This window comes from Salmo trutta, chromosome 23 (genome assembly GCF_901001165.1).
Source record: "Salmo trutta chromosome 23, fSalTru1.1, whole genome shotgun sequence".
In the NCBI taxonomy this organism is placed as follows: Eukaryota; Metazoa; Chordata; class Actinopteri; order Salmoniformes; family Salmonidae; genus Salmo; species Salmo trutta.
In genome coordinates, this window is record NC_042979.1 from 22023032 (window position 1) to 22048299 (window position 25268).

The 25268-nt window shown below is 43.8% G+C and overlaps 1 protein-coding gene across 2 annotated transcripts; it reads right to left on the minus strand.

Annotated features, from left to right (window-relative positions):
* Positions 1-542: 542 nt before the first annotated feature.
* On the minus strand, positions 543-23664 carry sapcd2 (suppressor APC domain containing 2). 2 transcript variants are annotated; one of them, XM_029709449.1, is made up of 6 exons: positions 22628-23664; positions 5775-5905; positions 2584-2730; positions 1793-1897; positions 1378-1494; positions 543-1102 (listed from the first exon to the last, which is right to left on the minus strand). In XM_029709449.1, exons 1-6 carry the CDS (start codon positions 23436-23438, stop codon positions 974-976), a joined length of 1440 nt encoding a protein of 479 aa, XP_029565309.1. In that variant the 5' UTR covers positions 23439-23664; the 3' UTR covers positions 543-973. The 2 variants fall into 2 exon arrangements, with proteins under 2 accessions (XP_029565309.1, XP_029565308.1); XM_029709448.1 differs by having other exon boundaries at positions 1378-1497.
* Positions 23665-25268: the final 1604 nt, after the last annotated feature.

Below are 25268 nucleotides of genomic sequence, written 5' to 3' on the forward strand. Positions count from 1 at the left end.
TATATATACTAGTGCTTCACATCATGTGTATTTGGCTCACTTAAAGGGTACAAAAAGTGACAAACAGTAAATGAGATACTATACAGTCATGTTGTCCTCCTTAGGGAAAGGGGGGATACCGAGTCAGTTGTCCAACTGAATGTATTCAACTGAAATGTGTCTTCCGCATTTAACCCAACCCCTCTGAATCAGAGAGGAGCGGGTGGGGGCTGCCTTAATCGACATCCACGCCTTCGGCGCCCGGGGATGGGAAAAGCTCTCTACAAACCAGTAAGCTCTTCCAGGTCAGGAGAGCCCAGCTTCTCATCATACCAACCATTTCAATTAGGTTTGAGATACACAAGTGGATATATTGGAATACAAGGGAAGAAATATCTACTAAAGTGTGACTGAGATCAAAGTATCTGGAATAAATGTTTCATAAAATAAGTATATTTTGTGTGGTGTGTGTCCAATGGAATCCCTCCAACTGATGCATTTGTACAGGAGCTGTTGTCATGGTGATTGCCAGGGACCCAGGAACTCCATGTAAGGGTTTTAGATTTTGTTCATGATGTCCAATCACATAGCTTATACTGTGATGGAAGGGAGGGTGAACGTAAAGTCTGGTCCAATAAGGTAGGATCCTAGTGGATCACAATAGATCCTTGGAGTATTTCGAGAGAGAGTAGAATCCTGGGCAGTTCCCAGTTAGGAATGGTTAGACTATGGTGTTCCAGGCTTTCTGCCAAGCGGGTGAGGCTGATGGTATCAGAGGACGGTGGACTCGGGAGTCCCTCTACTCTAGGAGGGGTCGGCCCAGATTAGTGTGCAGGCCATTTTAAGTGGAGTTGTCAGTTGGGGAGATCCAGAGGGTGTGGTCAAGTGGGGGGTCAAAGTTCAAGATGTTTTCATCATGCCAGGAGTGGTGAGTTGAGTCTGATACAGTTGTCTTGTTGTGAGTGGGGGGTCAGATAGATTATGCTGTCTGTATTCAGATGAAGGTGGAGTCCATGGTGCTGCTGTCGTGCGTGCTCCGGGCGCGAGCCTCAAACAGCTGTTTGATCAGAGCAGACTTCTCCTGCTCCAGCTGAGTGATGCGCTCACTCTTATCAGTCACCTCCTGCACCGGGGCATAGATAGGGATGGAGGGATGGAGAGAGGAGGAGTGGTGGAGGAGGAAATGAGGAGGGGAGACATGGACCGGGGAGAAGAGAGTTTAAACAAGCTTTTATTGTGCATTTAAGGAGTGTACATACAGAGCTTCGATGCAGCAGGGAGAAGAGAAGAGATAGGTAGAGGTTAGACGACCATAGAGGGACAGTGGTGAATGATACATATACAGTATACTGTATATACAGTACATTTAATTGACATCTAACAGTATCTTCAGTTTACCTGGGTGAGAAGGCGGTTCTGGTCCTTCAGTCTCTGAATGGCTTCTGGTGGGGCAGGCGCAGGAGGCTGGGAGCTGGAGGAGATCGCTGTGGGCTGGGTGCCAGAGAATGGGAAAGACTGCTAAGAGGGAGAGAGAGAAATAAATAGATGATTCACTATTATTTACCATGTTTCAGTAAAGACTCCAGTGTTTAGGGTTGACTATACTCTCTGTCTAAAACATAGAACGAACTTTCAACATATAATTGCCACTGAGAGGATTCCAGTAAGAGGAAAACTCTTACTGGAACTTGAACTTAGAACTTAGAAATTGCACAATTATATGAGACAACCATTCCTCATAGGGCAGTGAGGAGGCTGAGTTACACACAGTCAGGTAATATGTCTTATTTCAAGGTGAATCATCAATATTCACCATTCCAGAGCAGGAAATGAGGTCATTAAGGCAGTGGTTGGCTTCCTGCAGCTTAGGAAGCAGAACATCCATGCGACTTTGATTCTGGGATTCTGTGAAGAAATCCTGGTGGGAGAGAGAAAGAGAGACAGTAAGAAGAGTTTCAGATAATTTATATATTATCCATACCTATTGTACTGCATTATACTGTAACATGTTCATTAGGACATATTCATATTTTTTTTCTTGTCATTTAAAAAATATATTATTTTTTTTTACTCCCTTTTCCCCCCACAATTTAGATCTTGTCTCATCGCTGCAACTCCCCAATGGGCTCGGGAGGCAAAGGCGGAGGCATGAGTCCTCTGAAACTTGATCCGCTAAACCACGATTCTTAACACCCGCCCGCTTAACCCAGAAGCCGGCCACCCCAATGTGTCGGAGGAAACACTGTCCAACTGACGACCGAGGTCAGCCTGCAGGCGCCCGGCCTCCCACAAGAAGTCGCTAGAGTGCTATGAGCCAAGTAAAGCCCCCCCGGCCAAACCCTCCCCTCACCCGGACAACGCTGGGCCAATTGTGCGTCGTCCTATGGGACTCCCAATCACGGCCGGTTGTGATACAACCTGGGATGGAACCCGGGTCTGTAGTGACGCCTCTAGCACTGTGATGAAGTGCATCAGACCGCTGTGCCACTTTGGAGGCCCTCGGGACATATTCATTTTTAAAATGAAAATGGACAAGTCCAGGAGGTAGTCCCTCCCTGTTTCAGTTTGTTTTCTTCTGTTTGCTGCCTAATGAACAGTCCTTACCGTGCAGTGGTTGCTCTGGCCCACGTGTCTCTGTCTCTCTGTGACATTGTGGATCTGGGTCTGGTACCACTCTCTAGCCCGCTCCACCACGTCCAGACCAGCCAGCAGAGAGTCCTTCTCCTGTTCCAACTCCTTCATCTGCTTCAGCTGGAGCAAGAGGGAGTCAACATCTATCTCACTATGATCGGCAATTCTGGTCACTAACCTGAAGTCATTTGGCGACTGTATGCTTGCTGCTTGCTCCTCAAACTTATACTCATCCTGAGCCCCAAAAAAGGGGTCCCTAATTTACAATCATCTCAGGGTAAAAGTTGTGTATTAGCTAGGCTTGCATGTCACATTTATGATGGTCAAAAAGCTACATCTCTACATGTTGTCCTGAGACAATGGCCCAGGGCCAATTGTGCCAGAATTGTTCCCCGACCTCAAAAGGAAGAGCAATATTCATAGGAGCAATCAGCCCGGCGCCATGGCAACCGTGCAGAGACCTAAGAATGGGTAAACAGTAGCCACTCCAACAGGCCGTCCTGTCCCAGTGGCAGGCAGACAGCATCGAGTTCTGCTGACCATCTTATCCTCCAGTACCACAGCACAGGCCCCATTCCTGGCATCCAGCCACCTGATGTGTCATCCACTCTCTCTATACACTATCACTGTTGGGAAAACCATCTGTACAAAGGCCTATTTCCCAATGACATAAACCAAGCAGCATTGTCAAAGTGTGCTGATACTGTTGTTGTTATCTGATCTGGACTATAACCAGCCAGGATAAACCTCTTGTGCCATCACTGCATACTAAACACATTTCCCCTTTCAGCTCTGGCCCTGCTGGGTTGAATGGGACCTGCAAACAGAGGACAGAGGAGAGGAGAAAGAGAGATGAAAGAGAGAGAGAGCAGAGAAAGACGGAGAGGGGTGGGGGGTTTTGTGGCTGGAATTAAGCGTGACCCAGTGTCAGGCTGTGTGTTTGTGTGGTGGGCCACAGGCAGGGCAGCTCTGTAGAGAAGGGGGGGTGCATGGGGAATGATAGAAAAGTTAGAGAGGGGAGAGGGGGGTACATGTCCCAGCTGGCTAACATCACCAGTGTTAAAATGACAAAGCATACAACACCAACCACGGCATGACACTGATGATGTTGTCTTATCTAAAATCACAAAGTACAATATCATGTTCATTTAGAATGTTTTATTTAACCTTCATTTAACTAGGCAAGTCAGTTAAGAACAAATTCTTATTTACAATGACGGCCTACCAGGGAACAGTGGGTTAACTGCCTTGTTCAGGGACAGAACGACACATTTTTACCTTGTCAGTTCGGGGATTCAATCCAGCAACCTTTTGGTTACTGGCCCAACACTCTAACCACTAGGCTACCTGCCGCCCCAGAGTTCACTGCAGTTATATGTTCTGGTGTCACTCAGGCTGTTTAAATGATTGATTGAGGACCTCTATGTAGTTGAATGTGATTGCTTTTATTAAATATGTTTATTTCTTATTGTGTGCTGAAATATATTGTTTCATACACATATATATATATATATATATATATATGATGTTTTATTATTCTGTTTTTATTGTAATGTACACAGGGCTCTCTTGGAAAATATATTTTTAATCGCAATGTGACTCCCTGTTTAAATAAAGGTTAAACAAATAAAACTCAGCAGATTGTTCCACAAAAATCTGTGGAGACTGAAAGTCTCTCTAGTGTTATCCATTCCTGAGAATGGGTTTGGTAACTTATGATTCTAAACTTAATTAATGAAGTTACATATGAAGGGAGTTTCTGTAAGATCGCTTTGTAAATAAATAAGCAAGTATGCAGCTCTCTTCTTACAGACAGAGGTCCATCCCACATTTTTATACAGACTACAATGATGAGTCCTAAAATTGTCCCCTGTGATAAAACGGATTGCGGGAGTAGCCACATGCATGTAAACAATATCACCAAAATCCAATACAGGGACAAGCTTTGTTTGAACAATCTCCTATTTTCAATACTGAGGCATGATTTATTTCTATATAATGTGCATAGGGCTAGTCTACACAGCAGCTCCAAACAGTACAAACTACCATACGACTGCTACAGCAACAACATGCCAACATGCCAACTAGTTTACAGGTTATCAAAAAGACACAACCTGATACAAACCCACACTTGCACTGTTCACTAGCTTCAACAACTCATTAACCACAGACACACAACAGAACTGTCAAACATTCAGCTACTTGACAACTTGTTATCTCTCTCTGACTCTGCTCATAACTCCATAGTTAAATATTGACACAGCTCGACACGCATCTGCTGCGGGTAGTAGACATGTATATATATGGAAACTCCTCAATGGCGAAACAAGACTTTCCTCCAGTCTAAATATCCTTCCTTCTCTTCCTCTCTCCTGTAATTGTTCTCACTCACCCAAAGGAAAAAGTGCAGTGCCTTGCTGCTGTACAGACTGCTGCTGAGAGGGATGAAGACAGTGGTGTAGGCTGCCCAAACGGTTGTCCAGGCTGGGCCGGGTGGACCAAGCGAGTCCCCTGCTTCCAGGCCCCTGGGTCCGACCCGGCTCATTACCATGTGGACAGGCAATCAGAGGGGGGAGGAGGGAGGGGGAGGGGGAGCAGCTCCCTCTACAACTCAACACAGAGAAAGAGTGGAAGGAGAGAGGAAAAGACAGAGAGAGAGGGAGAGAGAGAGTAGGCCTCAGAGAAATGAGAGGCAGGGGGATAGAGAAAAAGAGAGAGAGGAAGAGAGAGAGAGAGAGAGAGAGAGAGGAGGCATGGAAGGGAGAGAGAGGAGGCATGGAAGGGGGGCAGGAGATTGGGAGTCAACAGAGGAAGAGGGGTTGGACTGAGAAAAAAGGGGGAGGGAAGTAGGAGAGGGGTGGAATGAGGGAGTGAATGGTGGGTGTTGGCCAACAGAAACAAAGTGCCAGAGAACAGTAGAAGTCTGCACAGAGCAGAAAGGCCTGTTTATCCATGGAACTGTTCTCAGCTCCACCCTCTAGATAAAATGACCCCTAACATGAACACCATCACTGAACATCACTAGCGGTGAGAACATGGTTGTTTGACTGCCCCTCTTAAATCTGTGCATATGCAACAGTGTGTGTGTGTGTGTGTGTGTGTGTGTGTGTGTGTGTGTGTGTGTGTGTGTGTGTGTGTGTGTGTGTGTACACACATGTACGTACCATTCCGTAACCCACTCCGTTGGTGATGGTGTGGCGTCTCTGCTCATCCCGGCTCCGCCCATGGCGTCTGGAGGCAGTAAATCCCGTGGCTGATTCACTCTGGGACCTCGGCAAACCAGACTCCACAATACCTGGACCAGAGAGAGGGCAGGAAGGGGTGGTCACCAACTGACTTCCAGATCTTGTCTGGAACACAGGTATCAGCTGTCTGGTTAGTACATTGTACAGTGAGCTCCAAAACTATTGGGACAGTGAAAATTCTGTTGTTTTGGCTCTGTACTCCAGCACTTTGGATACAATGACTATGAGGTTAAAGTGCAGACTGTCAGCTTTAATTTGATGGTATTTTCATCCATATTGGGTGAAATGTTAAGAAATTACAACACTTTTTGTACATAGTCCCCCCATTTTAGGGGACCAAAAGAATTGAGACAAATTCACTTATATGTGTATTAAAGTAGTAAAAAGTTAAGCATTTAGTTTCATATTCATAGCACACAATGACTACATCAAGCTTGTGACTCGACTCATTTTTGGGGGGGAAGTGGATCAGCTTTAATATTGCAGATAGATTGTTGCTTCCATCAATGTAATTGTCTGCATCATTTCCAATCTCCCAAATATATTTTTGATATATATACACTGCTCAAAAAAATAAAGGGAACACTTAAACAACACAATGTAACTCCAAGTCAATCACACTTCTGTGAAATCAAACTGTCCACTTAGGAAGCAACACTGATTGACAATACATTTCACATGCTGTTGTGCAAATGGAATAGACAACAGGTGGAACTTATAGGCAATTAGCAAGACACCCCCAATAAAGGAGTGGTTCTGCAGGTGGTGACCACAGACCACTTCTCAGTTCCTATGCTTCCTGGCTGATGTTTTGGTCACTTTTGAATGCTGGCGGTGCTTTCACTCTAGTGGTAGCATGAGACGGAGTCTACAACCCACACAAGTGGCTCAGGTAGTGCAGCTCATCCAGGTAGGCACATTAATGCGAGCTGTGGCAAGAAGGTTTGCTGTGTCTGTCAGCGTAGTGTCCAGAGCATGGAGGCGCTACCAGGAGACAGGCCAGAACATCAGGAGACGTGGAGGAGGCCGTAGGAGGGCAACAACCCAGCAGCAAGACCACTACCTCCGCCTTTGTGCAAGGAGGAGCAGGAGCACTGCCAGAGCCCTGCAAAATGACCTCCAGCAGGCCACAAATCCTGCATGTGTCTGCTCAAACGGTCAGAAACAGACTCCATGAGGGTGGTATGAGGGCCCGGCGTCCACAGGTGGGGGTTGTGCTTACAGCCCAACACCGTGCAGGACGTTTGGCATTTGCCAGAGAACACCAAGATTGGCAAATTCGCCACTGGTGCCCTGTGCTCTTCACAGATGAAAGCAGGTTCACACTGAGCACATGTGACAGGCGTGACAACGTCTGGAGACGCGTGGAGAACGTTCTGCTGCCTACAACATCCTCCAGCATGACCGGTTTGGCGGTGGGTCAGTCATGGTGTGGGGTGGCATTTCTTTGGGGGGCCGCACAGCCCTCCATGTGCTCGCCAGAGGTAGCCTGACTGCCATTAGGTACCGAGATGAGATCCTCAGACCCCTTGTGAGACCATATGCTGGTGCGGTTGGCCCTGGGTTCCTCCTAATGCAAGACAATGCTAGACCTCATGTGGCTGGAGTGTGTCAGCAGTTCCTGCAAGAGGAAGTCATTGATGCTATGGACTGGCCCGCCCGTTCCCCAGACCTGAATCCAATTGAGCACATCTGGGACATCATGTCTCGCTCCATCCACCAACGCCACGTTGCACCACAGACTGTCCAGGAGTTGGCGGATGCTTTTGTCCAGGTCTGGGAGGAGATCCCTCAGGAGACCATCCGCCACCTCATCAGGAGCATGCCCAGGTGTTGTAGGGAGGTCATACAGGCACGTGGAGGCCACACACACTACTGAGCCTCATTTTGACTTGTTTTAAGGACATTACATCAAAGTTGGATAAGCCTGTAGTGTGGTTTTCCACTTTAATTTTGAGTGTGACTCCAAATCCAGACTTCCATGGGTTGATAAATTGGATTTCCATTGATTATTTTTGTGTGATTTTGTTGTCAGCACATTCAACTATGTAAAGAAAAAAGTATTTAATAAGATTCTTTCAATCATTCAGATCTAGGATGTGTTATTTTAGTGTTCCCTTTATTTTTTTGAGCAGTGTATATATATATACACACACACAGTACATACCCACATATATATGTATCTATATATAAGCATTCATACATATATATATACATACATTTTAGTCACTTAGCAAACACTCTTATCCAGAGCAACTTACAGTAGTGAACGCATACATTTCATTTCATGCATTTAAAAAAAAAAAAAAATTGTACTGGCCCCCCGTGGGAATCGAACCCACAAGCCTGGCGTTGCACACACCATGCTGGCGTTGCAAACACCATGCTCTACCAACTGAGCCACAGGGAAGACATGTATATATACAGTTGAAGTCAGATGTTTACATACACTTAGGTTGGAGTCAAATTAAAACTCGTTTTTCACCCACACCACAAATTTCTTGTTAACAAACTATAGTTTTGGCATGTCAGTTAGGACATATACTTTGTGCATGACACAAGTATTTTTTCCTACAATTGTTTAAAGACAGAGGGTCAGATGTTTACATAAACTAAGTTGACTGTGCCTTTAAACAGCTTGGAAAATTCCAGAAAATTATTTAATGGCTTTAGAAGCTTCTGATAGGCTAATTGACATCATTTGAGTCAATTGGAGGTGTACCTGTGGATGTATTTCAAGGCCTACCTTCAAACTCAGTGCCTCTTTGTTTGACATCATGGGAAAATCAAAATAAATCAGCCAAGACCTCCAATAAATTGTAGACCTCCACAAGTCTGGTTCATCACTGGGAGCAATTTCCAAACGCCTGAAGGTACCGCATCCATCTGTACAAACAATAGTACGCAAGTATAAACACCATGGGACCATGCAGACCATCATGCCGCTCAGGTAGGAGACGCGTTCTGTCTCCTAGAGATGAATGTACTTTGGTGCGAAAAGCGCAAATCAATCCCAGAACAACAGCAAAGGACCTTGTGAAGCTGCTGGAGGAAACAGGTACAAAAATATCTATAGCCACAGTAAAACGAGTCCTATATAAACATTACCTGAAAGGCCACTCAGCAAGGAAGAAGCCACTGCTCCAAAACCACCATAAAAAAGCCAGACTACGGTTTGCAACTGCACATGGGGACAAAGATCGTGCTTTTTGGAGAAATGTCCTCTGGTCTGATGAAAAAAAATAGAACTGTTTGGCCATAATGACCATCATATGTTTGGAGGAAAAATGGAGAGGCTTGCAAGCCGAAGAACAACATCCCAACCGTGAAGCACGCTGGTAGCAGCATCCTGTTTTGGGGGTGCTTTGCTGCAGGAGGGACTGGTGCACTTCACAAAATAGATAGCATCATCAGGAAGGAAATTGATGTGGATATATTGAAGCAACATCTCAAGACATCAGTCAGGAAGTTAAAGCTTGGTCGCAAATGGGTCTTCCAAATGGACAATGACCCCAAGCATACTTTCAAAGTTGTGACAAAATGGCTTAAGGACAACAAAGTCAAGGTATTGGTGTTACCATCATAAAGCCCTGACCTCAATTCTATAGAATATTTGTGGGCAGAACTGAAAAAAACATGTGCGAGCAAGGAGGCCTACAAACCTGACTCAGTTACATCGGCTCTGTCAGGAGGAATGGGACAAAATTCACCCAACTTATTGTAGGAAGCTTGTGGAATGCTACCCGAAACGTTTGACCCAAGTTAAATATTTTAAAGGCAATGCTACCAAATACTAATTGAGTGCATGTAAACTTCTGACCCACTGGGAATGTGATGAAAGAAATAAAAGCTGAAATAAATCATTCTCTCAACTATTATTCTGACATTTCACATTTTTAAAATAAAGTGGTGATCCTAACTGACCTAAGACAGGGAATTTTTACTAGGATTAGATGGCAGGAATTGTGAAAAACTGAGTTTATGTGTATTTGGCTAAGGTGCATGTAAACTTCCGACTTCAACTGTATATACACATTGTCCTGTGTATATGCCTATTGTCCTGTAGCCCATCCCAGCCTTGTGCAGGTCTACAATTTTATCCCTGATGTCCTTACACAGCTCTCTGGTCTTGGCCATTGTGGAGAGGTTGGAGTCTGTTTGATTGAGTGTGTGGACAGGTGTCTTTTATACAGGTAACGAGTTCAAACAGGTGCAGTTAATACAGGTGATGAGTGGAGAACAGGAGGGCTTCTTAAAGATAAACTAACAGGTCTGTGAGAGCCGGAATTCTTACTGGTTGGTAGGTGATCAAATACTTATGTCATGCAATAAAATGCAAATGAATTACTTAAAGATCATACAATGTGATTTTCAGGATTTTTGTTTTAGATTCCGTCTCTCACAGTTGAAGTGTACCTATGATAAAAAATTACAGACCTCTACATGCTTTGTAAGTAGGAAAACCTGCAAAATCGTCAGTGTATCAAATACTTGTTCTCCCCACTGTATATAACATTCTATTGGTTGCGCGAATTTTGTATAATCATTTAAATAGAAAAATTCTAAGTTTTGAATCCGGCATCATTTTGCATGTCAATTCATAAACCATGTGCCATGGAATCGGTACATGGAAAATCTGTTCCCAACTATTTTGCAATTTATATGGCACAGCTGTCAATTTTTTGGTCCTTAAATGAAACTGGTATATATTTTTATTTATCACAGTTTTCTTTAACCAATTTTGGTCTTTAATGCAGGGCCGACAGACAAGATCCTTACTTTTTCCCCCTTCTACCTGCCTCCTCCATTTGTTGTGGTAATGCTGCAACTAGTTGGTTGTAATTTTGGATAGAGCAGATATTTCCATATGTCTATGGAAATGTTGCTTGTTTTGTTTGTGTTTGAGATTATTTTGTGCCAAATAGAAATTCATGGTAAATAATGTATTGTGCCATTTTGGAATCACTTTTATTGTAAATAAGAATAGAATATGTTTCTAAACACTTCTACATTCATGTGGATGCTACCATGATTACGGATAATCCTGAATGAATCATGAATAATGATGAGTGAGAAAGTTACAGATGCACAAATGTCATACCCCTTCAAATAATTCTAACCTCCCTGTTATTGTAATGGTGAGAGCTTAGCATGTCTTGGGGGTATGATACTTGTGCATCTGTAACTTTCTCACTCGTCAATATTCACGATTCATTCAAATAACAGCTGACAGTCTGCACTTTAACCTCATAGTCATTGTATCATTTCAAACCCAAAGTGCTGGAGTACAGAGCCAAAACAATAAGAAAAATGTGTCACTGTCCCAATACTGTTGGAACTCTGTATATGCTTCTGGGTACCCATCACCTAACACATCAAATAAAAACATATCCATTTGCTGTAAGGAATAACGTAAACATTAGGTACATGTTAGTGTTTGGGTATCTTTGCTCTTGTATAATGTTAGTATCAAATACATAGAGCTTGGTGGACATGAAAGCCAGAGACGAGAGAAGTTCTGACTCACTCTGTTGTGTTCAGTGGATGAAGGTTTTTATCTACAGTGACAAGAAAAAGTATGTGAACCCTTTGGAAATACCTGGATTTCTGCATAAATTGGTCATACAATTTGATCTGATCTTCATCTAGGTCACAACAATAGACAAACACAGTCTGCTTAAACTAATATCACACAAACAATTATACGTTTTCATGTCTTTATTGAACACACCGTGTAAACCTTCACAGTGCAGGGTGGAAAAAGTATGTGAACCCTTGTATTTAATAACTGGTTGATCCTCCTTTGGCAGCAATAACCTCAACCAAATGTTTTCTGTAGTTTTGGATCAGACCTGCACAACGGTCAGAAGGAATTGGACCATTCCTCTTTACAAAACTGTTTCAGTTCAGCAATATTCTTGGGATGTCTGGTGTGAACTGCTCTCTGAGGTCATGCCACAGCATCTCAATCGGGTTGAGGTCAGGACTCTGACTGGGCCACTCCAGAAGGCGTATTTTATTCTGTTGAAGCCATTTTGTTGTTACGTCTGTGTTTTGGGTCGTTGTCCTGTTGCATCTCCCAACTTCTGTTGAGCTTCAATTGGGGGACAGATAGCCTAACATTCTCCTGCAAAATGTAATAGCGCCAGAAAGGATGGCTACCGTTTCATAGGCTCTTTACCAACCATGCTATTTTGTTTGTTTTTTTCAATTTTTTTGTAACTTATTTTGTACATAATGTTGCTGCTACCGTCTCTTATGACCGAAAAGAGCCTCTGGAAATCAGAAGAGCGATTACTCACCTTGAAATGGATGATGAATTTCTCTTTAATGAGTCGGACGAGAGGGATTTACTCCAGACACCCGAACAGGCCATCATCCCCGTCATTCACAGGAGAAAGAGACGGAAAAGATATCGCGGAAAGAGATCAGGCTGCTTTGTGAGGATCCGCCGACGAGTGGCTAATCTGTCCTTGCCATCCATACTACTGACCAACGCACAATCGCTGGAAAATAAATTGGACGAGCTAAATGCACGTATATCCTACCAACGGGACATTAAAAACTGTAATATCTTATGTTTCACCGAGTTGTGGCTGAACAACAACATGATTAACATACAGATGGCGGGTTACACACTGCATCGGCAGGATAGAACAGCAGGCTCTGGTAAGACAATGCATATTTGTAAACAAAAGCTGGTGCACCATATCTAAGCAAGTCTCAAGGTTTTGCTCGCCTGAGGTAGAGTATCTCATGATAAGCTGTAGACCACACTATCTACCTAGAAAGTTTTCATCTGTATTTTTCATAGCTGTCTACATACCACCACAGACCGATGCTGGCACTAAAACCGCACAACGAGCTGTATGCCGCCATAACCAAACAGGAAAATGCTCATCCAGAGGCGGCGCTCCTAGCGGCCGGAGACTTTAATACAGGGAATCTTAAATCTGTTTTACCTCATTTCTATCAGCATGTTAAATGTGCAACCAGAGGGGAAAAAAACTCTAAACCACATTTACCACATCCACACACATAGACGTGTACAAAGCTCTCCCTCGCCCTCCATTTGGCAAATCTGACCATAATTCTATCCTCCTAATTCCTGCTTACAAGCAAAAATTAAAGCAGGAAGCATCAGTGACTCGGACAATACAAAAGTGGTCAGATGAAGCAGATGCTAAGCTACAGGACTGTTTTCCTAGCACAGACTGGAAAATGTTCCGGGATTATTCCGATGGCATTGAGGAGTACACCACATCGGTCACTGGTTTCATCTATAAGTGCATCGATGACGTCGTCCCTACAGTGACCGTACATACCCCAACCAGAAGCCATGGATTACAGGCAACATTCGCACTGAGCTAATGGATAGAGCTGCCGCTTTCAAGGAGCGGGACTCTAACCCGGGAGCTTATAAGAAATCCTGCTATGCCCTCTGACGAATCATCAAACAGGCAAAGCTTCAACACAGGACTAAGATCGAATCATACTACACCGGCTCCGACACTCATCGGATGTGACAGGGCTTGCAAACTATTACAGACTACAAAGGGAAGCACAGCTGAGAGCTGCCCAGTGACACGAGCCTACCAGACGAGCTAAATAACTTCTATGCTCGCTTCGAGGCAAGTAACATTGAAACATGCATGAGACCATCAGCTGTTCTGGACGACTGTGTGATCACGCTCTCCGCAGCCGATTTGAGTAAGACCTTTAAACAGGTCAACATTCACAAAGCCGCAGGGCCAGACGGATTACCAGGACGTGTACTCTGAGCATGCGATGACCAACTGGCAAGTGTCTTCACTGACATTTTCAACCTCTCCCTGTCTGAGTCTGTAATACCAACATGTTTCAAGCAGACCACCATAGTCCCTGTGTCCAAGAACACTAAGGTAGCCTGCCTAAATGACTACTGACCCGTAGCACACACATCTGTAGTCATGAAGTGCTTTGAAAGGCTGGTCATGGCTCAGATCAACACCATTATCCCAGAAACCCTAGACCCACTCCAATTTGCATACCGCCTCAACCGATCCACAGATGATGTAATCTCTATTGCACTCCACACTGCCCTTTCACACCAGGATAAAAGGAACATCTATGTGAGAATGCTATTCATTGACTACAGCTCAGCGTTCAACACCATAGTGCCCTCAAAGCTCATCACTAAGCTAAGGACCCTGGGACTAAACACCTCCCTCTGCAACTGGATCCTGGACTTTCACTCATGACGGCACGGCCAGGGACAACTCCAACACCATCATTAAGTTTGCCGATGACATAACAGTGGTTGGCCTGATCACCAACAACGACGACACAGCCTATATGGAGGAGGTCAGAGACCTGGCAGTGTGGTGCCAGGAAAACAACCTCTCCCTCAGTGATCAAGAATAAGGAGATGATTGTAGACTACAGGAAAAGGAGTCATCGACGGGGCTGTAATGGAGCAGGTAGAGAGCTTCAAGTTCCTTGGTGTCCACATCACCAACAAACTAACATGGCCCAAGCACACCAAGACAGGCGTGAAGAGGGCACGACAAAACGTATTCCCCCTCAGGAGACTAAAGATTTGGCATGGGTCCTCAGATCCTCAAAAGGTTCTACAGCTGCACCATCGAGAGCATCCTGACTGGTTGCATCACTGCCTGGTATGGCAACTGCTTGGCCTCCAACCGCAAGAGGGTAGTGCGTACGGCCCAGTACATCACTGGGGTCAAGCTTCCTGCCATCCAGGACCTCTATATTAGGTGATGTCAGAGGAAGGACCAAAAAATTGTCAAAGACTCCAGCCACCCTAGCCATAGACTGTTCTCTCTGCTACCACACGACATGCGGTACCGGAGTGCCAAGTCTAGGACCAAGAGGCTTTTAAACAGCTTCTACCCCCAAGCCATAAGACTCCTGAACATCCAATCAAATGGCTACCCAGACTATTTGCATTCCCCCCCCCCCTCCTCTTTTATGCTGCTGCTACTCTCTGTTATTATCTATGCATAAGTCACTTTAATAACTCTACGCACGTGTATATATTACGTCAATTACCTTGACTAACCGGTGCCCCCGCACATTGACTCTATACTGGTGCCCCCTGTATATAGCCTCACTATTGTTATTTTACTGCTGCTTTTTCATAATTTTTTACTTCTTAAAACTGCATTGTTGGTTAAGGGCTTGTGAGTAAGCATTTTACTGTAAGGTTTTACATTTTACTGTTGTATTCGCCGCATGTGACAAATACAATTTTATTTTATTTTATTAGAAAATGTCTTGATAAACTTGGGAATTCATTTTTCCGTCAATGATAGCAAGCTGTCCAGGCCCTAAGGCAGCAAAGCAGCCCCAAACCATGATGCTCCCTCCACCATACTTTACAGTTGGGTTGAGGTTTTGATGTTGGTGTGCTGTGCCTTTTTTTCTCCACACATAGTGTTGTGTTCCTTCCAAACAACTCAACTGTAGTTTCATCTGTCCACAAAATATTCTGCCCGTAGTGCTGTGGAACATCCAGGTGACTATTGCAAACTTCAGACGTGCAGCAATGTTTTTTTTTTTGGACAGCATTGGTTTCTTCTGTGGTGTCCTCCCATGAACACCATTCTTGTTTAGTGTTTTACGTATCGTAGACTCGCCAACAGAGATGTTAGCATGTTCCAGAGACTTCTGTAAGTCTTTAGCTGACACTCAAGAATTCTTCTAAACCTCACTGAGCATTCTGTGCTGTGCTCTTGCAGTCATCTTTGCAGGACGGCCACTCCTAGGGAGAGTAGCAACAGTGCTGAACTTTCTCCATTTATAGACAATTTGTCTTACCGTAGACTGATGAACATCAAGGCTTTTAAAGATACTTTTGTAACCCTTTCCAGCTTTATGCAAGTCAACCATTCTTAATCTTAGGTATTCTGAGATCTCTTTTGTTTGAAGCATGGTTCACATCAGGCAAATTTGAATAGTTTGAATAGCAAACTCAAATATTGTGAGTGTTTTTTATTGGGCAAGGCAGCTCTAACCAACATCTCCAATCTCGTCTCATTGATTGGACTCCAGGTTAGCTGACCCCTGACTCCAATTAGCTTTTGGAGAAGTCATTAGCCTAGGGGTTCACATACTTTTTCCAACCTACACTGTGAATGTTTAAATTATGTATTCAATATAGACAACAAAAATACAATAATTTGTGTGTTATTAGTTTAAGCACACTATGTCTGTCTATTGTTGTGACTTAGATGAAGATCAGATCAAATTTGATGACCAATTTATGTAGAAATCCAGGTATTTCCAAAGGGTTCACATACTTTTTCTTGCCACTGTATGATAGAACTGAACTGTGTCTCCCAGCCTAGAATCACCAGAGATAACATCAGACTAACACATTATCACCACAAACCCACCCCAAATCTTGTGTGTGTGTGTCTCACTGACAACGATGAGACAGCCTATAGGGAGGAGGTCAGAGACCTGGCTAGGTGGTGCCAGGATAACAACCTCTCCCTCAACGTAATCAAGACAAAGGAGAAGAATGTGGACTACAGGTAAAGGAGGACCAAGCACGCCACAATTCTCATCGACGGGCCTGTAGTGGAGCAGGTTGAGAGCTTCAAGTTCCTTGGTGTCCACATCACCAATGAACTATCATGGTCCAAACACACCAAGACAGTCGTGAAGAGGGCACGACATGTCCTATTCCCCCTCAGGAGACTGAAGAGATTTGTATGGGTCCTCAGATCCTCAAAAAGTTATACAGCTGCACCATCAAGAGCATCCTGACTGGTTGCATCACCAACTGGTATGGCAACTGCTCGGCCTCCGACCGCAAGGCACTACAGAGGGTAGTGCATACGGCCCAGTACATCACTGTGGCCAAGCTTCCTGTCATCCAGGAACTCTATACCAGGCGGTGTTAGAGGAACCCCATAAAATTTGCCAAAGTCTCCAGCAAGCGGTACCGGATCGCCAAGTCTAGGTCCAAAAAGCTTCTTAACAGCTTCTACCCCCAAGCCATAAGACTTCTGAACAGCTAATCAAATGGCTACCTGGACTATTTGCATTGTCGTCCCATATTTGCATTATGCTGCTGCTACTCTCTGTTTAATATCTATGCATAGTTACTTTACCTCTACCTACATGTACATATTACCTCAATTACCTTGATTAACCTGTGCCCCCACACATTGAAAACTGCATTGTTGGTTAAGGGCTTGTAAATAAGCATTTCACTGTAAGGTCTACACCTATTGTATTCAGCACATGTGACAAATACAATTTGATTTGATTTTGTGTGAGAGACATCCTGCAGTGCCTATGGTGGCCACACGAGGAAGCCAGCCTCCCTGCTAACCAATATCAACTGAGAGACAAGAGGTTTCTCTCTGGTTGTATTGAATGTGGACAAATTACAATTCTGAGGGGGGAGATGAGAAGAAAATGCAAGTTCAGGTGATAGTAGATAACAGAGCAGAACAAACATGATACTCTTCCATGTTGTATCATGACTCCCAGAAATCCTGTTAATCGGTAACTGGATATAATTCCTTGAGGGCAGAAGTATGTGGGGTTCAGAGTGGCCAAATATGAAAGGCCCCTAGTTTAGTGTTTCTAGATAGTCTTCAAGTTGGACTCTGCCACCCAAAGAGGATATTGTTTACCGGTGTATGTAAGCCTCATTTGCACATCTTATAACAGCATTGCTAATTGCAATGGTTTCACCTGTCGATGTGCCATTTCCCATTTGGTCTAAACACATAAACACAACATGTGTCAGTACATGTATTGTTTTTCCATTCCAGCAGCAAGAAATTGTGATGAAAAACTGTTTTGATTGTACAGCAGAGGAGAGGTTAGGTTGAGGGAGCATGTGAGAAAGAGCCAGTCAGTGAGAGAGAGCATAGAGAAGAGAAAGAGCGAGACAGTGAGAGAGACAGTAAGAAAGATAGTTAGTTAGTATTGAAATCATCATATCAGGGTCAGAATCTGCCCTACAGAGCATGAATGCTGCTCAGCTGAAGATAAGATGGTGACCCACAGGGGAACCTGTAGGCTTATTCTATCACACTCAACCGATCTAGACTCAGGTCATTTTATTTGCCCTCATTATAGAGTCTCTTTAACACTTGGATAGAAGGCTAACAATAGTTTTACATTTACTGTAGCATTGTCTATTATAACCTCAGTGTTGATGGAAATATTGACATGATCACATACGGCACTGACTATGCCTGTGCTACATTCCTAACTCTGTTGTGCTGTGAATGAATAACATTCCAGGAAGTTGAGGGACGTCTTCATAGCAGTTTCTATTGCTCCATCCATCCACAGGTGATGTCATGTTGTCTTGAGCAGTAACGGCTGACAAAGAATGTCCCTCCTGTACTCTGCGCCTCCCCTGTTTTGTGTGTGTGTGTGTGTGTGTGTGTGTGTGTGTGTGTGTGTGTGTATCTCTGTCTGGCTCCAGAGCCAGTTTGTCCTGAGGTGAGTTGTTCCTCACAGCTAATCTGCAGTCAGACAGGTCAGGAAGGCAAGCTCTGACAGGCTCTCTCTCTCTCTATCTCTCTCTCTCTCTCTGTCCAACCTCTCCCACACAGCCTCCTCCGCCTGTCTGACTGCCTACAGCTCACTGCTCAGCTACACAGAGATAGAACAGCAGGAACTGCAGCCATGAAAAATGTTAAATCTTTCCTAATGTTTAGAGCATCGTATAGCATGGATGTAATTTCACCCACACAGTGATGCTGTCCAGAAGCTGCCTTTAAAAGCGTGGGAATTATTATCCAGTGCTCCAGAGGAGTGATAATTGTTATTATGCCTTTAATTCAGCATAACCTTGGCAGGACACTAAAGCATTGGGGTCAGTAGCTCTGTAAACCATAGCCCACAATCCAGCACCAGCTGCTGGCCCATTACCCTGCTCCAATACCACATCAGCCTCTTCACTGAGTACCACAGGGGCAGCCGTGACCTCTATCCATGGTTCTGGACATCCCCCAAGAAGAGACTGCATCCTAAATGTCACTCTATTCCCTATATAGTGCACTATGTAGAGAATAGGGTGCCAGAGAGAGAGGGAGTGCAGGGTAATGGCCGCTTCTTCAGGGGTGGGCAGGATTTCACAGCTGCCGTGCCTCAATTACCCTGCGTGTGGTAATCTGCGCTAATCCAGCGGGTTTGCTGGGGGAGTTAACATCACCATTCACCACACTTTCCAATCCCATGTACAGGCTCCTGTAGAGTGGCTCTGTGGCACTGACGTAGGTAGCTAGCCAGGGCCTCCAGGCTGCTTCTTCACGGACATGTCACAGTTATAGCTTCAGACATTCCCAGTTATACAGACAGGCTTGGATTTAGCAAGGCCATTAGAGAGAGAGAGAGAGAGAGAGAGAGAGAGAGAGTGTGAGAAAGCATGTGTGTGTGTGTGTGTGTGTGTGTGTGTGTGTGTGTGTGTGTGTGTGTGTGTGTGTGTGTGTGTGTGTGTGTGTGTGTGTGTGTGTGTGTGTGTGTGTGTGTGTGTGTGTGTGTGTGCTTGCTTGCTTGCGTGATGCATGTGACAAAGCAGGATATTCTCCATGGCTTTCCCAACCTCGGTGAACACAGGCCAGTCTAATGAGGGCACCAGGAAAGGACCAGGAAAGGACCAGAAAATGACCAGGAAATGACCAGGAAAGGACCAGAAAATGACCAGGAAAGGACCAGGAAATGACCAGGAAAGGACCAGGAAATGTAGGGCTGATGATCCCGTTAGCAGCAGTCCAGACCCCATTCAAAACTCTGGCTAAGCATCCTGAGGAATTTGAGACATGATCTGTGACTCACGCTGGACAAGCTGGAGGCCAGTTACACACTCTTCACTGGAGCGGAGAGATTTAAAAGGCATACCAGGGCTTTGAAATAATGGTGGTTAGTTAGCTGAGCTCACCCATTAGTAAAATACCAGCGAGTGTGGAAGGATTGACCCCTAGCTGTGGCCCCTAGCTGTGGGCTCTGGTTCTCTGTTCTAATGTGGCAATTTGGCAGTGGTTCCAGTGGTTCCAGGGCTAGAAAATGTACAGCAGCGGTGTGGCTGGTCTTATCATCTTCACATAGAGGGAGAGAACAAACAGCTAAATGATTGAAGAGAGCTGTCCATAAACACTGACACTAGCAGTATGTGTGTAGTGTAGCGTTAGGTTTGGTGTTAGCATGTGTGTTGGTGAGGTCAAATTAGAAGTTACAAGGCTGTGATGACAAGCTCAGAGTAGGCACCTTCACACTAAAAGAAAGGATGTGATCAAAAGATCTGTTGCTGGGAATCAATTAGCTGACTCAAAATGGTGCCTATTGCACAGTACTTGTCATGCACTGTAAAAAGTAGGACGGCACAGTTCTTCATCTGAAGTGCTTTTTCTGATTGGTATGATCCAAAATTACGCTTTGGTTCGTTCAACCTATTCTATTCAATTAGTCTGAAATCAAATAACGACTTTGACAGATCAATGTGATTTTTTTTATTGAATGAAAGATTCTAAATTGTTTTCAACACGTCATGCACATTCACATTGAGTCATATATTTGGTTTCAACAAATGTAGTTTTTTTCAATTGAGAAAACCTAACTCATGTAATTGTAACCAGTTGACGCAATTCCTTTTAAATTCAAATCACTTTTTATAGTGTGTTCACTCCACTGTGCAATGCATGATGGAATTGGTATGGAGCTGATGTGGCAGGTAACCTAACGGTTAAGAGAATTGTGACTATAACCGAAAAGTTGTTTCTTATATATATTTAAGTAAGGACATGTAATCCCTAATCAGCCTGACGAGATCAACAAATCAAAAACAAACTGTACAACCACAAACTGCCTGGAACTTATATGGATGACTAAGGTAGGAATGAGACTGCAGCAGGTTGGCATTTATTGTCATGAATCTTGCCTTGGAGGCAGCTCTGCATAGTGGTCACTAGCTGGCACAGCCACAAAGTCATAAAATCTGACTTAAACCTAACACTAACCTTAACCCTAACCTTAACCACACTGCTAACCTTATGCCTAACCACCTTAAATTACGACCAAAAACAAAATGTTTGTTTTCATGAATTGTTACAATATGTGACTCGTTTCAATAATCAAAGCTTATTTGGGGCGGCAGGTAGCCTAGTGGTTAGAGCATTGCGCCAGTAACCGAAAGGTTGCTGGATCAAACCCATCAATTTAGACTAGTGTCTGGGTAAGCATCATCTAATAGGCTAATTATAAAATATAAATTAAATATTTTTATCTGGACACTTTCAAAGTCAGATTAGGATATAGGCCAAGAACTAGATGAAGTGTATTTTTACTTGGAGTTTTGTAAAGAGATAGGTGGGGCTAAGGCTTAAGGGTGTGTGAACGATGCTGAATAGGTGTAGACAAAGACGAGCTCTCCAGTAGGTGTACCAAAACATTCAAGGGACATTTTCTCAAAAGTGAGTTTACAAGTTTATCAACTTCAAAGCAGAATTACTCAACTGCAGTGTATGATATACCATTTTGTAGCTCTGAATCACTACTTTTATCCAATGTAAAAAAAACAAAAGCAATTTCAAATGTTACTAGTCTACATAAGACCGAATGGAGGCGGTGGATCACACATAACCAATATTGACTTTTCAGCTGGCCCATCTAGAGGAAATCGCTCAGTTCTGCCTCCAGGGCAAGATTCATGACAATAAACGTCAACCTGCGAGACTGCATGCATCAAGAGCTCAGAGGGCTGCTGACACTTCGTCCAGTGGTGGAAAAAGTACCCAATTGTCCTACTTCTGTAAAAGTAAAGATACATTAATATAAAATGACTCAAGTAAAAGTGAAAGTCACCCAGTAAAATACTACATGAATAAAAGTCTAAAAGTATTTGGTTTTAAAAATACTTAACTATCAAAAGTAAATGTATTTGCTAAAATATTCTTAAGTATCAAAATTAAAAGTAAAAGTATAAATAATTTCAAATTCCTTATATTAAGCAAACCAGAAGGCACCATTTTAGTGTTTTTAAAATGTATAGATAGCCAGGGGCACACTCCAACACACAGACATAATTTACAAACGAAGCATGTGTGTTTAGTGTGCCCAGAGGATCAGAGGCAGTAGGGATGACCAGGGATGTTCTCTTGATAATTGTGTGATTTGGGCCATTTTCCTGTCTTGCTAAGCATTCAAAATGTAATGACTACTTTTGGTGTCAGGGAAAATGTATGGAGTAAAAAATACATTATTTTCTTAAGAAATGTAGTTAAGTAAAAGTAGTCAAAAATATAAATCGTAAAGTACAGATACCTCTAAAAAACTACTTAAGTAGATACTTTAATATATTTTAACTTAAGTACTTTACACCACTGATTTAGTTTGATGCTAAACATTTTGTAACCTAGAACTTAACCTGTTGTGCTGCAGAGGTTTAGTGAGAGGATGTCTGTGTGTCTGGTATGGCGATGATAAGTGCTCGTGTGTGTGTTTCATACTCCTCTATGTCCACAGCTGGGTCAATGAGACTGAGGCAGCAGAATAGTCCTGGCCGGTTTACAACCCACTTTATCTTATTACTGAGAGACGATCAATGAGCATTACATCATTGAGTCTTTCCTGATCGCTTACGCTAGTGAGAAACAAAATACACCCATGGAGAGAGACAGCGAGAGAGTGACTGGTCCTGATTTAGATCATTCATCTCTCCTGCAGACCCACTCAATACTCATTCAGATATTTATTTAATTTATCACAATGTGAAATCAATCAAGAGTGACATTCAAACTTACTTGGTTTTTGGAGGTTTGGTGACTCGAGCGCAAGGGACTCTATGGACCTCACCCGACTCTGCTGTGGATGCGCTTGCTTCACCATTCGAACCGAATCTGCTCGATACGAACCGCTATCGAGCACAATGGGAATCCGTTCCAAACTTCTGCCTGATCTCTCATAACCCGCATTGGTGTACCGCATGGGGCCACCTGCGGCAGAGGTGACTGGGTATCCAGTGTTCCCCTCCTCATGTCTGGACCGACTCTGAAGTGAGGATGCGCGGTTGTGATGTATATGGTTGGTCCCGTTGCTCGGATCCAGTGGAATAACTTTGTTTTCAATCCGAGTTCCGACAGAGCAGGCAGAGAGCGGGGCTGGTTTTTGCGCTGGCAGATGGTGCTGTTTAGAGTGCGGGTGTTCCGGGTGCACGGCAGACTGGCCCTTCATTTGGTTGTTGTTGTCCGGGTTCAGCATGGAGTATCGCAACCCCGCCACGAAGCGCTCAAATGTCAGGCAACCATGCGGTGGGGCCACCCGCCTCAGGCACTCCAGCACCCCGCCGGGCAAATCATGAGTATCTGCCCCTTGCCATCGACTCTCAATCTCCGATATGTGCACATACCCTCGCTTCCCGTCATCAAGGATGTCAAAGAGTGTCCTCAAACTGTGTAAAAATGCTTTGGGTAACCCATCTGTTGAATATTCCGTGTCTTTAGGCTGCATTTTACCGGTTTTGCTTGTCTTGCCTTCTCTTCTTGTGCCAATCCTACCGTAAATTGTCGATGACCCGTTCAATTTGCAGCTCCGATCAGTCACTGTCAGAGCCATTCATTTATCAATCGTTGAACTGAATAATGGCCAACTCAAACCTCACCAAGATATATCTTATAACGTGGTTATAACGTCTTATTCATTTGCGCGTGATACAACAACTATTCGTTTGTAATAAGTAGCCTAGCCTACTATATTTTTCAAAATTGATTAGAAATTCTACCAACTTGTCTTTATGCCTTCCATTGACGAAACACTGCTTTCCCTCTCCGGATGTGCAGCTCCAGGATACTTTCTTTCAACAGGACAGTCCTTCAAACGTCTGCGCAGATTTGTCTAGGGACGCAGCCATTGGTCATCGTCAGAATTGCCGTGCGCTTATTGGTAGGAGCTTGTGGAAGGCAGAAGTTTGAGTTGTGCTTTTGTTATTCATAGAGCCGGACGTTATTAGCCCAAGGATTCATACCCTACCCACTTTATGAGTGAGGAAATATGTGTGTTTACCCTACATGTGGGTCTAATTGTTTAAAAAAAGAGAGGCAGTCTTTATCGAAGATGTTTACAATAATGTTTATACATAGTAATAGGCTTATGATACATTGTAGATTAGAACATTGTATCACAGCTATATTCCATAAATGAAAGTGTTTTAACTGACTAAGCAACTTATATTTCAGAAGTTTAACATATAGGGCTTTGTAAGCTTTATATGACCAAACATATCATAAAATATCTTTAGAAAAAAAGTTCTTATAACTAACACAAGTCACAGCAATCTCCTCTTTTCCTCCATGTAGATACATCATTAGAGAAGAGCAGTCACTTCCATTTCATCCTCAAGCCTCGCTTGCTCAGACTTGAATTCTTCTCTCATCCCTTGAGGACAACTTTTAATTTGATGTAATTTAAGTTTCACCCTGTCACAGGGAATGCTGTAACTTATATAGGCTACATTTATGATGTATCCCTGCTTCTACTCTCTCCTCGCCTCTCACTGTAAACCAACCAACACAGTACTACTCATTAGTGATAACATATTGATTTTGGGAACAGAATCACTGAATGCCTGAGGGTGAGATCAAATTGATTGTCATAGGAAAGGATCTGACAATTGCACAGAGTAGAAAGTCCTACACAGTGGCTTTGGTCATTAATGGAGGGAATTATCCTAACAGTAAACCCTCTTTGGCTCCTCCACCGGGGGTCAGCTAGTGCACCCTCCTGTGTAGTAGCATATCTAGAGAAAAATATGGTGTATGTGCGTGCGTGTGCATGCTCATGTGTGTGTGCACGTGACAGAGAGAGATAGACTGCACTGCCAATCTGAATGGTGTTTTACTGATCGGCAGGTTCACAGAGTCAGACAATTTAATCCTCAATTCTCTACCAGCCTCCCTCCCCTCCTTCTTTTCCTTTCACTCTGTCTCTCTCTCCCCGTCACGCACATACACCGCCACAGTCACACAAACACATAAGCCTGCGCGTGCGCGCGCACACACACACTACAGTGCCCACAGTTCATGAGTGGAAGCTAAACCATGAGTGCACTGAGGGAATTATCCCTGACCCTGCTATTGTTTATCTTACTTATTAGAATCATAGGTTTATCCTCACCCCACTGGCCAACTCACACGCTCACACATTATATATATATTTTACTTGTGCTCTGTATCTCTGTCTCTCCCTTCAGCAATATCACTGTGCATGTGGCAAACCATTTGAGAGCTGGGTCACCGCATTATTTTCGGGGAGTGCTTCAAATCTTAGGCTTTTATTCAAAGTTAAGTCACAGTGGAAGACAGAGAGGAAGTGGAAGTACATTTAAGCGATGGAGGCTAAAGGAGGGAACAGATAGTGCCAAGTCTTTCTCTCATTTAGCCTTCAGAT